At 29.9% G+C, this 13,998-nt stretch overlaps 1 protein-coding gene across 6 annotated transcripts in view; it reads right to left on the reverse strand.

Moving 5' to 3' along the window:
* Rbp (RIMS binding protein) overlaps positions 1-13,998 on the reverse strand; it is a 137,902-nt gene that overhangs the window by 31,463 nt on the left and 92,441 nt on the right. For 2 of the 6 annotated variants that reach the window (XM_088256497.1, XM_088256493.1), the window contains exons 12-14: positions 12,273-12,623; positions 4,194-4,253; positions 192-329 (exon numbers count right to left, since the gene is read on the reverse strand). In XM_088256497.1, the coding sequence (XP_088112623.1) occupies positions 192-329; positions 4,194-4,253; positions 12,273-12,623 (549 nt within the window). Of the gene's footprint in view, positions 1-191; positions 333-4,193; positions 4,254-12,272; positions 12,624-13,998 lie in introns of all 6 variants that reach the window. The other 4 variants (XM_088256495.1, XM_088256494.1, XM_088256496.1 and 1 more) reach the window with 4 other exon arrangements.

Genomic DNA, 13,998 nt, shown 5'->3' on the forward strand with positions numbered 1-13,998 from the left:
TTATTTCTCGAAATAATATGGTAATAAGGTATGTTGCACACGTTCATTCAACGATTGCATAGCCATTTTACAGTTTGATCTGATCATTTTTCCTGATGCAAAAGTGATGCTAGGAATCCACCGAGAAGAGACAAAGGTAGGAAGAATGTCGCCACGTGACAGAGTAATATGAAGGTTCAAGGTCACCCAACCTGCATGTGGAGAGGGGTGTGGTGGGGGCTGCGGTGGGGCTGCCTGCGGGAGCCCCCCTCCATTTCCTCGCCCGAGAAATTCCCGTCGGCAGCGGCCTCTTTGGTGATTTCGATCGCGGGTACTCCAGACCCCACCGACTGCTGGACCCACACCGAAGGAAGCAATGACATTCGATGTACGGCATTTTTACACAAACAACACAACCGCCCCGTTGAAGAGTTGGCCCAATTGGGAGACGATGACATTTAATGGTTCAATTCTGGAGATACATTATCATTCTTACTCGATAAATACAATGTATCACGTTGTGGGTTATCCCATCTTATGCTGATGATTTAATTATAAAAAAATAAACACTTGTATTAGACCAGTTTTGCGACTGTCAATGTAAACACGATGATTATAGGCGTCTTAAATTGAGATGAAACATCTATCGTTTATATGAAAGAATATGGAAGATGGAAGACTTTCCAACAAATCTCTTTCCATTTCAATAAATTTCTTTATCCATGTTGAAATAGAAATATTAGCATGATATTAACAGGAGTAGATTAAAATTTATAATTTTTTTCTTTTTTTTTTCTTTCTCATTTTTACTTTATGTTTAAGCACTATCTACCCTCCAATTGCAATAAACCTCTTCATTATGTTGAAATATTAATATTAGAATGATGTTATACAGCAATAAATTATAATTTATGATTTTTTTTCTATCTCATTTATACTTTATGTTCGAGCACTACATCTCTGATTGCAAACAGCTGTATAAGGTATCAAAAGTTTTGACCAATATCACAGTCTGTGTTTGATTAGTTGGAAGATACTGCTTCTTAGCGATAAGCCCGCCAATGTATATTTTTTCCGTACATGAAGTTAAAATAAACCATTAATAAAATAAAACATAAATAGCTCCTTTACTGATAATTTGTTAAATGAAATTTTGTACGCACTATAATTTATACTTTGGACTAATACAATTATATGTACCATATATTAAAGGTGTCTCAACTTAAAATGACACATCTTTCGTTAATACGAAAGAAGATGGAAGTCTGAGCATCCCAGGGCTTATGACCTGGCATTTGGCTGGCTTAAACGATCAATCTATACACTTGTGTAACCGTTTACCACTTTGCTCATTATAGAACATCCATTTCGCATTGATTTTTGGAATTTGTATGTATGCAATAGTATTGGATACCTTTGAGATGTTGGTATCGATTCAATAGATTTGGAAGATTCAATAGATCAGATGAGAAATTCAAAAAGTAGTTTTCTCCATTTGAATTGATGAACATTATAGCTTACTCCATTTAATATCAAATTGAGACACCTAAAATATTGATATATCATCCGTACCGAGAATAATCCATGTCTGAATAAATAATAATAAAAACTGCAAATTATCTCAGCAACATATGAAAATCTAAAGTTTGTAAATTCAGTTGTTGGTGAGAACACTTGTAGTTCTCGAAACTAGTCGTGTTTACATTAATAATCTTAAAAGTGGTCTTATACAAAGGTTTTATTTTTATATTCAATACAATTTAAAATAAAACGCGAGTTAAAGTAACTAAAATTATAATGATAAATTCAACCAGTTATCCGTTGAGATTTCCATTCAAACATATCGTTCAATTTTTGAAATAATTGTCACTGCACATATGTCGATACAAGGTAACGATATAGATATGTATTATAATATATCGACGATCGATAAATATAACTGTTTCCTGTGTATTTTATCGACCTTTTATCGACATTTATAAATGACTAATGGTAAAAACGATATGCCTAAAAACAAACTGAGCGGGTTTTGTTGATCATTTTACGTTTTTTATTAAAGACTTACTATTATTTCTACAAAATTTTACGTAAATTACCTATTGTCTATAATTAAAATATCTCCAAAATCAAATCTATATTAAAATGTACAATTCAAATCTAAATATGATTCTGTATTTATATTAACAAGGGATGTTATTCCATGTAACATAATTTTGTGATGACATGACTGATATTGAAAAAGATAAGCAAATTGAGTTGGCTAAAAATCTAATTTGCATTGTGCAAAAATAATCTATTTAATTACTAAGTGAAATTAAAAATATACGTGGGATGTTGTTCAACGATAAAAAAATGTTGGTGATAATTATGACTATAATAATACTTGTTTTTTGTTCTTATTTAAAATCAAAAACCAATATTCAAAACAGGGGTGGTAAAATATTATCAAATAGTGACCTAATTAAAATATTATTTAAAACAAATTGATTCAAATAATGAATAAAAAAAAACAGAGTTTATAAGTGTTGGCTAATTTAATATGTATTCGATCAAATTAGTTGATAATGTGTTGGTTTATAATTTGAGATTGGGGACAATCTTTATATAAAAAATTGACGAATATTATTTTTGTATTTCAAATGATGAATTTAAATTCAATTTAATTTTAAAATGTGCATCAATGTGCGCATATTAACGCGCACGGAGATGCCCATGTCGATGTGCACATCGGCACTCATGTCAATGCATATGGCGTGGCCCACGAAAATGCGCACAGTGATGCTCATGAGAATTTGCACAGAAATCCCCGTGTATTTGCACAAAATTTATGAAGACATTTTAAATAAAATTCGTCAAATTGAAAATGTTGGTACTTGTTAATTTATCAATACGATTCATCTTTGTATCAATATCAAGGGACTCGAAAATCTATTCCAAAAAATTCTAGTGACGTGTTATATTAAAAATACATATAATCTAATACATGGCTCACTCCTTTCAACAACGTCATATATATAAATAAAAATACTGCAAGTTTTTTTAATATTTGGAATCGTAAATACAGTAGGAGTAGTAGCCTCATGTACACTCAGGGCATTCCTATTTTTCAGTTTTTCGTGATTTTATATATTTACACACATAAATATATATATATATATATATATATATATATATATATATATATATATATATATATATATATATATATATATATATATATATATATATATATATATATATATATATATATATATATATATATATATATATATATATATATATATATATATATATATATATATATATATATATATATATATATATATATATATATATATATATATATATATATATATATATATATATATATATATATATATATATATATATATATATATATATATATATTTATGTATAATTATATAATATATATTAATCATAGGTGAGTTAAGGTGAGTTATGAAAGAGAGTGCGAGAATACAGCTACAAAAAAAATAATAGTCATAATAAATAGTATAAGACAGGTTGTAAACAGTTTGTACATAGAGTATAGTAAAAGGCAGCTATAAGGGTAGAAATTCAAAGAAAAGCTTTTTTAAGTAAATAACGCCAACAAGGGATGCTAAGGACATCGAAGAAAGCTGAATTGAAGTAAAGAAAGCTCAAATGCCAGTTATTTGCACATACTTTCTAAGTAAAAAATAATGTTACTGAAAAAGAAAAATGTTTTGATTTGATTGGATTAGACATGTGTAATGTGTATTTTAAAAATGATGTCTAATACGTTATTATTGTGTAATATGTATTTTACAATAGAATTATATTCGAAAATGATTTTGTGGTATATTTTTAAGAGTAAAAAATGAGGATTTTTTTATTGAAGTCCTATTATTAATATTTCTACTTAAATGACAGTGTATTAAATATATTTTTTTATATAAATGTGATGGTAGGTACTCTAATTGCGCTTCTGATTCAACTTTCTAGAAATTTACTTATTTTGTATTGAACACGACTAGAATATATATATGGGTAATTTCTATAATAAAACATGACAACACACTAAAGCTATTTTACTGCATATATAATAATACTTGTTTGTACCTATGTAAATATATATATTTTATTTGCTAGGTTCAAATATAAACTAAAAATAATTAATTAAAAAAGTATATTGAAATATGTTAAAAGTAAAATGATGCTAGGTCCCTTACCCCAGGTGTAATTTTGTCGAATATACTCTTTAGGAGACCGGTGCCAAATCCGGATGTGGCCTGTAGGTTAAGTGTGTGAGAGTTTTACAAGTTATAAGTCCAAGTCACTTCCTCCATTCACTCGCTGTTAGGTTAGGTTGGGTTAGACCAGGTGGGGTTAGGTAAGGTTATGTTCGTGGTCCGAGAATACGTCAGCAGCTTTGGGCAAGTCTCGTCAACTTCTTCGGGTTTTATACTCTGCAGTTTCAATGCAAAAATCATATTCCGCACACAGGAGCTTAAAACATTACTTTTTGATCGACAGCTGCAGATGGCATGCATGAATGTACGTGTAATAAGACTGTTGTATTGAAACTGTAGAATATTTTACTGAGATAGCTTGAAGGAGTAGCCTCGACTGCTTTGAGCTTTTGGTGAATTCTCATACATGGAGTTTTAATCCGCAAACGCTTATGGAATAACCTGAAACCGAATGATAATGATATTGTGTGTACTCTCAAATATACGAATTCAGTACTGTAGGCTACGCGAGAAACTACACATGTTGTTCGCCACCCACTATTTTTCGTCGAATATATATAGCAATTAGATTTTTCCGAATTTATATTGAAAAACTATATTTTATCATTTTTTTAACTCCTTAACTTTCAATTAATCTTTTCTTCGTAAAATCATATATTTTCTCTGCGAAGATAAACTTTTTTCCAATACAAAAACATTGTTTCCAGCAAAAACTTTAATTACGTTAAATTTAACATGGTTTTGATATAAATTAAATTGATGGATATCATCCCCCTTAATGCGCTCATATTATCTTAATAAAATATTGTATAAGTCAGTTAAAAATTAATTTGTAAATAAATATTTTTTTCAGACTTATAATATTAATTTGTTCTCCGAACTCAAAAAACTTCCCAAATTCAGTTCTCATTATCCAAGTCGATTGACGTGAAAAATATTATTTCTATTTTATTAAATCTTAAACTGTTCCACCATTAAAAAATGTAAAGATTCTTAAAAATAAATAAAAAAACTATTATTATTTGAAACTGTTTCGTACTCTATAAGCGATTGAATGCGGATTGAAACTGACTGCTTAGGTTGGGTTTGGTTAAGTGAAATCAGGTCAGGTTTGTGTACCACGATTTTAGACATTCATTAGAATATTTTTGTTATTATTTGTATATGGACCATACAAGCTGTAATGATTCTAAATAAAATATTAAAATTTACACATTTTTTTTGTAAAATTAAAAAAAAACACTTTAAAAAATGTATTTAATATTATCAGGTAATTTTAGTTTTGAGCAGTGTACTTTTTTAAAGTCAATTATGACTTAATATACAGTATATCGTAGTCGTACAGGAGAAAGTGACCAACTACCAAAACGTAAAATGTTCAGGAGGGCCATTTAAGTCACTTTTGCTTGGCAACAACATAAATATCAATGCAGTTAGTCATTTTTACCAAGACAATATGTTACACTTCCAAGTTTAAAATCCTTTGGGATTTTTTCAGGGCAATATTAAACTAGTAAGATATGAAATAGTCAATGATCACGTTTTTGTAAAACAATGCACTTGGTCACTTTCTCCTGTATGACTACGATATAGTGATATTATGAATCCAAATATTTGGGCAATGAGCGTACTCACAATTCATGTTATTGGTTTTTATTATACACTGAATACTTACATCAATTTGAGTGAATTCAAAACCTGTTCACAAATCTGGGTTTCTCCAATTATAAGTTATTTTACATTTTTGATAAATGAACATATATGAAGAAGAATACAGAAGTTGTGAGTATTTACAGGGCTTACGAATTGTCATTGGCTGGTTAGTAATTATAAATCATTTAAGACAAGTGTGACACTCACCATTCTAACCATGAATGACAACAATACTACTTAAATTTTGGAAGTCATATATCGCTCACTCCTTTCAAGAACGTCATAAATCAAAAATTGTCAATTTTTAGTTGTGTATGTTTTCAAAATGCCCAGAAAATGTACTATATCCCAGCAAAAGAGGCATATTTTTAACTTAATATTTACCCGCTACAGGGCAGAAAATGTTGTTTTTGCATTTAGAAGAAAAGGTATTGTTTAATAATTTTTTAAAAATATTTTAAATATTTCTCAAATAGAGGAAAAACCTCCAGATTTTACCTAAAAAGACCTGTTGCACAGTAAAAAGTCCAATAAGTGGTTTGATATTTATTTTTAATACATTGTATTATATTTTTAAACTTTAAAAACGTTCTCCTGAAAAATGATTTTTTTTTATTTATGACGTTCTTGAAAGGAGTAAGCGATATGTATTAATCATTGGTAGAAGGGTGAATGTAACACGTCTGTAAAGAGATCACATAACCAGTCTATGAAGGTCGTAAGCCCTGTAATACCCAGACTTAAATATTCTTCTTCATATATGTTGAGTTATCAAACATGTAAAATAAAAATACTAATAATAATAGTATACTTGTACTTGTGTACAAGTATTTGGACACACTCAAAATGTTGTATGTAAAATAAATATTTAACTTAGAAATCAATGAGAAACTTAGTTATTTAGGTATTTTACAATGAATTTTTTTTTATAAACTTATTGATTTTTTAGTTAAACTAAAATCTATTGATATTAAAACTCTAATGAATGTCTCATGGCAAAATGTTTGGGAAATACTATGAGGTCCATCTTTCATTGTTGAATATAGTTACATATTTGTTATACAAGAATGACACTTTGTATTTATAGAATGTGCGAGTACTGATGTATTGTACTGGTGCTTTGTCCGCCTCCGTAGTGTAATGGTCAGCATGCTCGGCTACCGTTCTAGAGGTCCCGGGTTCGATTCCCAAGGGGGGTAAAAAAAAAATTAGTGATTTTTTCACTGTCATATTTATTCAATATTACCCTGGACTGGTACCTGAAGCGGAGGGCTGATCACCTTTCCTTCATGTGTAAACGATCAAGATAACACTGCGTTTATATGACGCAGTGCCCTATGCACCATTGGGGTGCGGATAAGGGTTTTATTTTTATATATACTGATGGATAATTAAACAAATGTGAGTGTTGTATCATTGTCCTTGTGTCTGACTCCCATATAATTGAAGCAATTGATTTTTTTACATTCGACTGAGATCATTTCTGCACCCCTGGCCCCTTTGTTTCGCTTCCGGTTTATCCCAATTCATTAATTGATGCAACGTTTGCTATTTTTTTTACTTTAAAAATATTTTTTGTTATTAATTTTGCTTAAGAGATTTTTTTTTAATGTGAATATGTTTACTAGGTTATTTTTTTAAAGTTTCTCTGAAAATATTAATTATCTTACAGTGCATTTGTTGTGATTGTTTTTTTTTAACGTAGATATTGAACCTTAAGTGTATCGTGAATTTTAAATCGAATAATGCAAATTGAAAGACGTGTCTGTGTACCATAAATATTGTTGGGTGTCCCTTCAAAATTCCTATTAATTTTTTTTTTGCGTTTGTTTTTATAATAACAGTAAAACCTCGATATAACGGACCTCTATTTAACGAACTTCGGGTATAACGGACAAAAAATCCTGTCAAATATTTGTATATTTGACAGGATTTTCGAAGAAGATGGTGCTTAGGGCACTGCATTCAATGGTGCTTAGGGCACTGCATCATATAAACGCAGTGTTATCTTGATCGTTAATACTGTAGGAAATGTGATCAGCCCTCCGCTTCAAGTACCAGTTCAGGGTAGTATTGAGTAAAGATGAAAGTGAAAAAATCTCTTATATTTATTTGATCCCTCCTCTGGGAATCGAACCCGGAACCTCCAGAACGGTAGCCGAGCGTGCTGACTATTAATTATACTATGGAGGCGAACAAATATATACATACATAATCACTAATTATATCAAAACTTCAATAGTGAAAACAAAACTTGATGCCTTTTTCAAAGCGCGTCGATATCAAACAGCAACGTCACTTTACGACGAGTGTCCGAAGGCAATAAATATAATTTTGTTCATGTCTTGCATTGTTTATTTATATCTAAATGTAACAGTATTTATATTTTCAGCAGGAAAAGTTTTTTGATATTTTAAAACCCATTGTAACCATATATAACGAACTTTTGGCTTTAACAGACACCCCCTATTTCTAATTAGTCCGTCATATCGAGGTTTTACTGTATTATCAAGTTTGTAGTCTCAAAATTACTGCGTAATATACAACCGACAGTCGAGTGATTCTTGTCGTCTTAAATTGTCTTAGTTCATTTTCAAAACGCACTTATAAATAAAGACTTTTTGAAACAAATTTGTTTTTTACAGCATGTCAACATTATTAGACATTTAAAAAAATCAATTTTAAAAGCATGCCCAACACAAGTGTCATTCATATTTAGTCTACAAAGCATGTGTGTCCAGTCTATGATCATTGTAAATAGTCGATCCTCTCGGATTACATGATATTTAAAAAAAAATCGTAACTACAGTAGCGAGCACTAAAATTTTTCCAGACTGAAAATATCAGTTTTTTTTAATAAAAAAAAAATCATTGTGATTTCTTGCTAGATTTTCAGTTTTAATTATTTAACAACACTGTTTAAAGATGATATACCAAAAAAGTCTCTATTTAGTGACCAATTTAAAAATAAAATATTTTTTCTTTAATTTGAAAATTTTCGATTTTTCCGCACAAAAATTAAAAATGCTTATATAATTTTAAAAAACACATAATTATTTCAAATAAAATTACGTTGGTACATAACACTAACACTTTTTCAAAAACCAACAAAATCTGTACCTACTTTGTTGTTCCTTCTTTTTTATTACTGCTTCAATACGCTTTGGCATGGATTTTACCGAATTTTGTATTTAGTCTTGGGAAAAAATTTTAAACCACACTTTTATTTTTTATTTTTAAGGTTTTCTTTTAATTTTATTTTCATTTATCAGGCCTCAGTTTATTTGTTTATTTGTGTAAATTGCCATTTTATGCCACAAACTCTCGATAGTGTTCAGATTAGGACTATTTTCGGGCCAATCCAGTATTGGAATTCCACGATTTTTCATATATTCCTTGACTAAAAATTTATTTAAACAGTGTTATATTTTGTTCGAAAACTTAAAAATTAACTAAAAAAAATTTATTTAAAAAATTGGTGACTATAAAGGCAGTTTTTTGCTTTATCATATTTAAACAGTTCTGTTAAATAATTAGAACTGAAAATCTATCAAGAATTCACAACAATTTATTTTTAATTAAAAAAAACTGATATTTTCAGTCTGAAAAAAATTTAGTGCTCGCTACTGTAATTAGATAAATTTTGGTTAAAATTACTTTTTAAAGGTGAATGATCGTAGAAAAGAGAAAAAGACATAGTGCTTTGTCATTGAACAGTCAAATACATAGCCGTGTTGAAAAATGCACGTACAACAATACGTATTGTTTAAAAATACATTTTTTCATTATTTTTAAATTGCAACGAGGTGTCATTACAATGATTGAATTTGAATATGTTTTAATATCATCAAACATAGTGTAAAACTCTAACAATATACAGGGTGGCGCAAAATGAATCACCCTATCGGAAGATGTTATAATTTTTGCAAATGGGGTCGTACGTCAGTCATATTTGACATTTGTTAACTAGACAGCTGCAGTATACAAATAAAATAATAAAACGGGCACAAATGTGTATCAACTCGCGGCAGCTACTTGACAGATATCATCTTTCCCACTTACCAGAATAATTGTAATAGTCTAAATAAAGATTTCCGTTTCTAAAAACTTTTTTTTTATTCAGTAAAAAAATATTTAAAACCAAATAAGATAATTTATTTTGCGCCAAAATAGATTTATTTATATACTGCAGCTGTCTAGTTTACAAATACCAAACACGATTGACGTATAATGGTTTTTTCAAAAAATATGACATCTTGCGATAGGCTGATTAATTTTGCGCCACTCTGTGAGTTAGAATAAAAAATTAACGAAGGCGAACTAAGTGTTCACCTTATATATTCGTTATTGTGAAGTTGCAGATGAATTATATTGATATGTGCATTTTAAAACAAGTTTGTAACAATGGGAAACACATTGACAGACAGATATTATAATGAAGGCATGAAAAAACAGTAGAGACAAGGAAAACAAAACGAAAACAAAGAGAATACTGCACAACATTTAGAAAAGAAAGACAATATGTAATGAAATGTTATTATAGGCAGGTAAATTCATTATGATAATATTAAGAACACCCTGTTTCATGAGTAAAGTGAAAATATCATGGTATATTGTACTTTGATGAGTGAAGTACCATTTTATCGGTGAATATGTAAGACCACAAATCGCTCACCCCTTTCAAGAACGTCATAAATAAAAAAACTTGATTTTTCAGGAGAACGTTTTTAAAGTTTAAAAATATAACACAATGTATTAAAAATAAATATCAAGTCACTTATTGAACTTTTTACTGTGCAACAGATCTTTTAAGGTAGAACCAGAAGGTTTTTCCTCCATTTGAAAAATATTTAGTATATTTAAAAAAATAATTAAACAATACCTTTTCTTCAAAATGCAAAAACAACACTTTCTGCCCTGTTGCGGGTAAATATTAAGTTAAAAATATGCCTCTTTTGCTGGAATATAGTACATTTTCTGGGCATTCTGAAAACATACACAACTGAAAATTGACGATTTTTGATTTATGACGTTCTTGAAAGGAGTGCGTGAAATGTGCAAAGCGTTAAGTTGTCAAATAAATCAGTGAAATTTGAGAATGTTAAAATTGATGCTGTTAATATTTCAGTATGAAAAAATGGGTTGACGTCTATTGCCCTGAACTGTATTTTCAGGAACGTGAATAAAAAGAATTTATTTGATGATAATATGTAGGTTTTTCATATATCTCTTATTTAGTTAATTAAGCAAGAAATAAAGAATTTCAGTTACATATGAAAAAGGTTTTGTTAAACATTATTATGTAGGTCATATTAAAGTATTAAAAAATATATTCTTTTGTGATTTCTTTGTTATGCTCTTAAAGAAGCGAGTTTTAATCTCGTATACTTACCCCTCATTTTACTTTACGTCATTCGTGATTCAATAATAATATCGAAATATCAATGATTTATTAATGATTTTTAGTATTTCAAACATTTATAATACTATAATTACACTATTCACTAGTGATTTTTTCACTGTAATATTTATTCAATATTACCCTGGACTTGTACCTGAAGCGGAGGGCTGATCACCTTTCCTTCATGTATAAACGATCAAGATAACACTGCGTTTATATGAAGCAGTGCCCTATGCACCATTGGGGTGCGGATAAGGGTTTTATTATTTTATTATTATTGTAATTACACTATTCAGTGTATTTAAAAATATTTATAATACACTGAAAATCTTTCTTTGTCAAATTTACTCCTCGTTTTACTTGACATAATTCGTGATTTGGAAAGATACAATATTACCGAAATATTAATGATTCATTAGTGATTTTTAGTGAATCAAACGCTTACATGGAAGAATTAGGTACTGAAAATTACAAATTAGCTGTAAAATAAAAAAATATATACCATGTTAACACTAAAATTCTTTATTTATCGCATTTACCCCAAGTTTTACTTGACATAATTCGTGATTTGGGGAAAACAATAATACCGAAATATTAATGATCCATTTGTGATTTTAAGTGATTCAAAACTTTATAATACTTTAAGCATACTATTCAGTGTATCATAAAACATTTTTAATACACTAAAATTCATCATTTGTCAAATTCACCCTCGTTTTACTTGACATAATTCGTGATTTGGGTAATACAATAATACCGAAATATTAATAATCCATTTGTGATTTTAAGTGATTCAAAACTGTATAATACTTTAAGCATACTATTCAGTGTATCATAAAACATTTTTAATACACTAAAATTCATCATTTGTCAAATTCACCCTCGTTTTACTTGACATAATTCGTGATTTGGGAAGATACAATATTACCGGAATATTAATGATTCATTAGTGATTTCTATGATTCATTTGTGATTTTTAGTGATTTTTAGTGATTCAAACAAACCTGATGGTGTCCATGATGGTGACCTGATCCTGGAAAGATCTCTTTGTCGGACAGATTCTCATCATGTTCGAGAACAGCTTGGTGTTGGTGGTGTTGAGGCCCTCTCTGCTGCTGGTTCAAGTTCTGGTTCATATTCTGGTTCATGTTCTGGTTCATGTTTTGGTTCATGTTTTGGTTCATGTTCGGGTTCATGTTTTGGTTCATGTTTTGGTTCATGTTTTGGTTTTGTTGGTGCGGATGGCCCCGGGCTCCGGGGGCGTTTCGGCGGGCTGCTACGCCGCGTAAGACGGCCATTGGAATAGCTGTTGCGGCGCTGTCGCTTGATTGGCTGTCCCGGGATTTGGTGCGAACCTGAAAAATATATAAATTTGGCATTAATTTCAACAATGAAACGTATTTGTGTAATAGAAAGATGGTCATACATGAACCAAAAATTAGAAATATAAATAATACAATATATATAATTTAGAAAAAAAATCAATTTATGCTGTCTTACTCGTATGTACCTACATATTTCCCCTATTTATAAAATGAAAATAGTTTCATTAATTGTTTCGGCAGTCACTTTGTGGTAAAATCTATCCATTTTTAATTAATGTTTTACTTGGTTAATACCACTATTTCTTAAAATCCACTGTGACACTTGTGACACAAAATTAAGTAATAAATAAAAATAAGAAACAGCTCTTCTTCAACCTTCAACGTTTCAGGGACCCAACTCTAAAATTTAGAACTAACTTCACATACGGTGTTTGAAAATGATGCGGAATACATCGAAACACGTGTCACAGTAGATTTTAAGTATTCAATAGTGTTATTTACTAAGTAAAACATTAATTTAAAATTAAAAATAGTTAATAATTATAATTAAAAAACACATGTTTAAAGGTATATTCTTAAATAGATGAAAAATGTCTCGAGTTCGATACCTAGTGGGGCCAAAAAAAATATTGGTAATTTTTCAGTCTAGTACCTATTTCTTTAATATCAACCTGAAATGGTACCCAAAGACGCGTACGAGTAATTAACGATCAAGATTAAACTGCTTCGAAACGATTAAGTGCCCTACGCACTATTGGGTGTGGGTGAGGGTAAGAAGAAGAAAAGTATTTGATGTAAAACTTTTTAGCTTATCAATTGTGTCTGTCATTTAAATGGTATTACATTAATTCCACCGCGAAATGTCGGCACGAATCTGCAAAGCGAACATAAACTGGGAGAGCGATATTTCTCCTAAACTCTGATACGTTTCCTCGTTAATCGAGAGCGCAGTTGCAATAAATCTACCAGGAGAGCAAAGAAACGAAACAAGAGACATACGAGTCTAATGTACAGGAGAAAAAGGCGGCAAAATCCGCCGCGATAAAATGTCCGCCGGCGGGAAACTTTCAATAAGCGGATGTAAGCGAAAATACGCGCCGCGTCGCGTCAGGTTTGGATTTCTTATAAGCGGTGCAAGAAAAGAATGGTAAAATGCTTATAAACCCTTACGGAAAATATACATTTATAAGCTTTAACCCTTATCTGTACCCAATAGCGTACAGAAAAGTTTCATTTCTGTTTTTGTTGAGTGTCAACATGATTAAATTATTTAATTAAACGAAAAATAAAATTTACAACATTTTGAGTGTGTCCAAATACTTGTTCACAAAATCTGGATTTTCTCCAATTACAGGAGTTATTTTCATATTATTTTTTGACATCTCATCAAAGATGAAGAAGAATA

This window comes from Brachycentrus maculatus, unplaced genomic scaffold (assembly GCF_059751285.1).
Source record: "Brachycentrus maculatus isolate JH-2025_06_01 unplaced genomic scaffold, ASM5975128v1 h1tg000061l, whole genome shotgun sequence".
Lineage (NCBI taxonomy): Eukaryota > Metazoa > Arthropoda > Insecta > Trichoptera > Brachycentridae > Brachycentrus > Brachycentrus maculatus.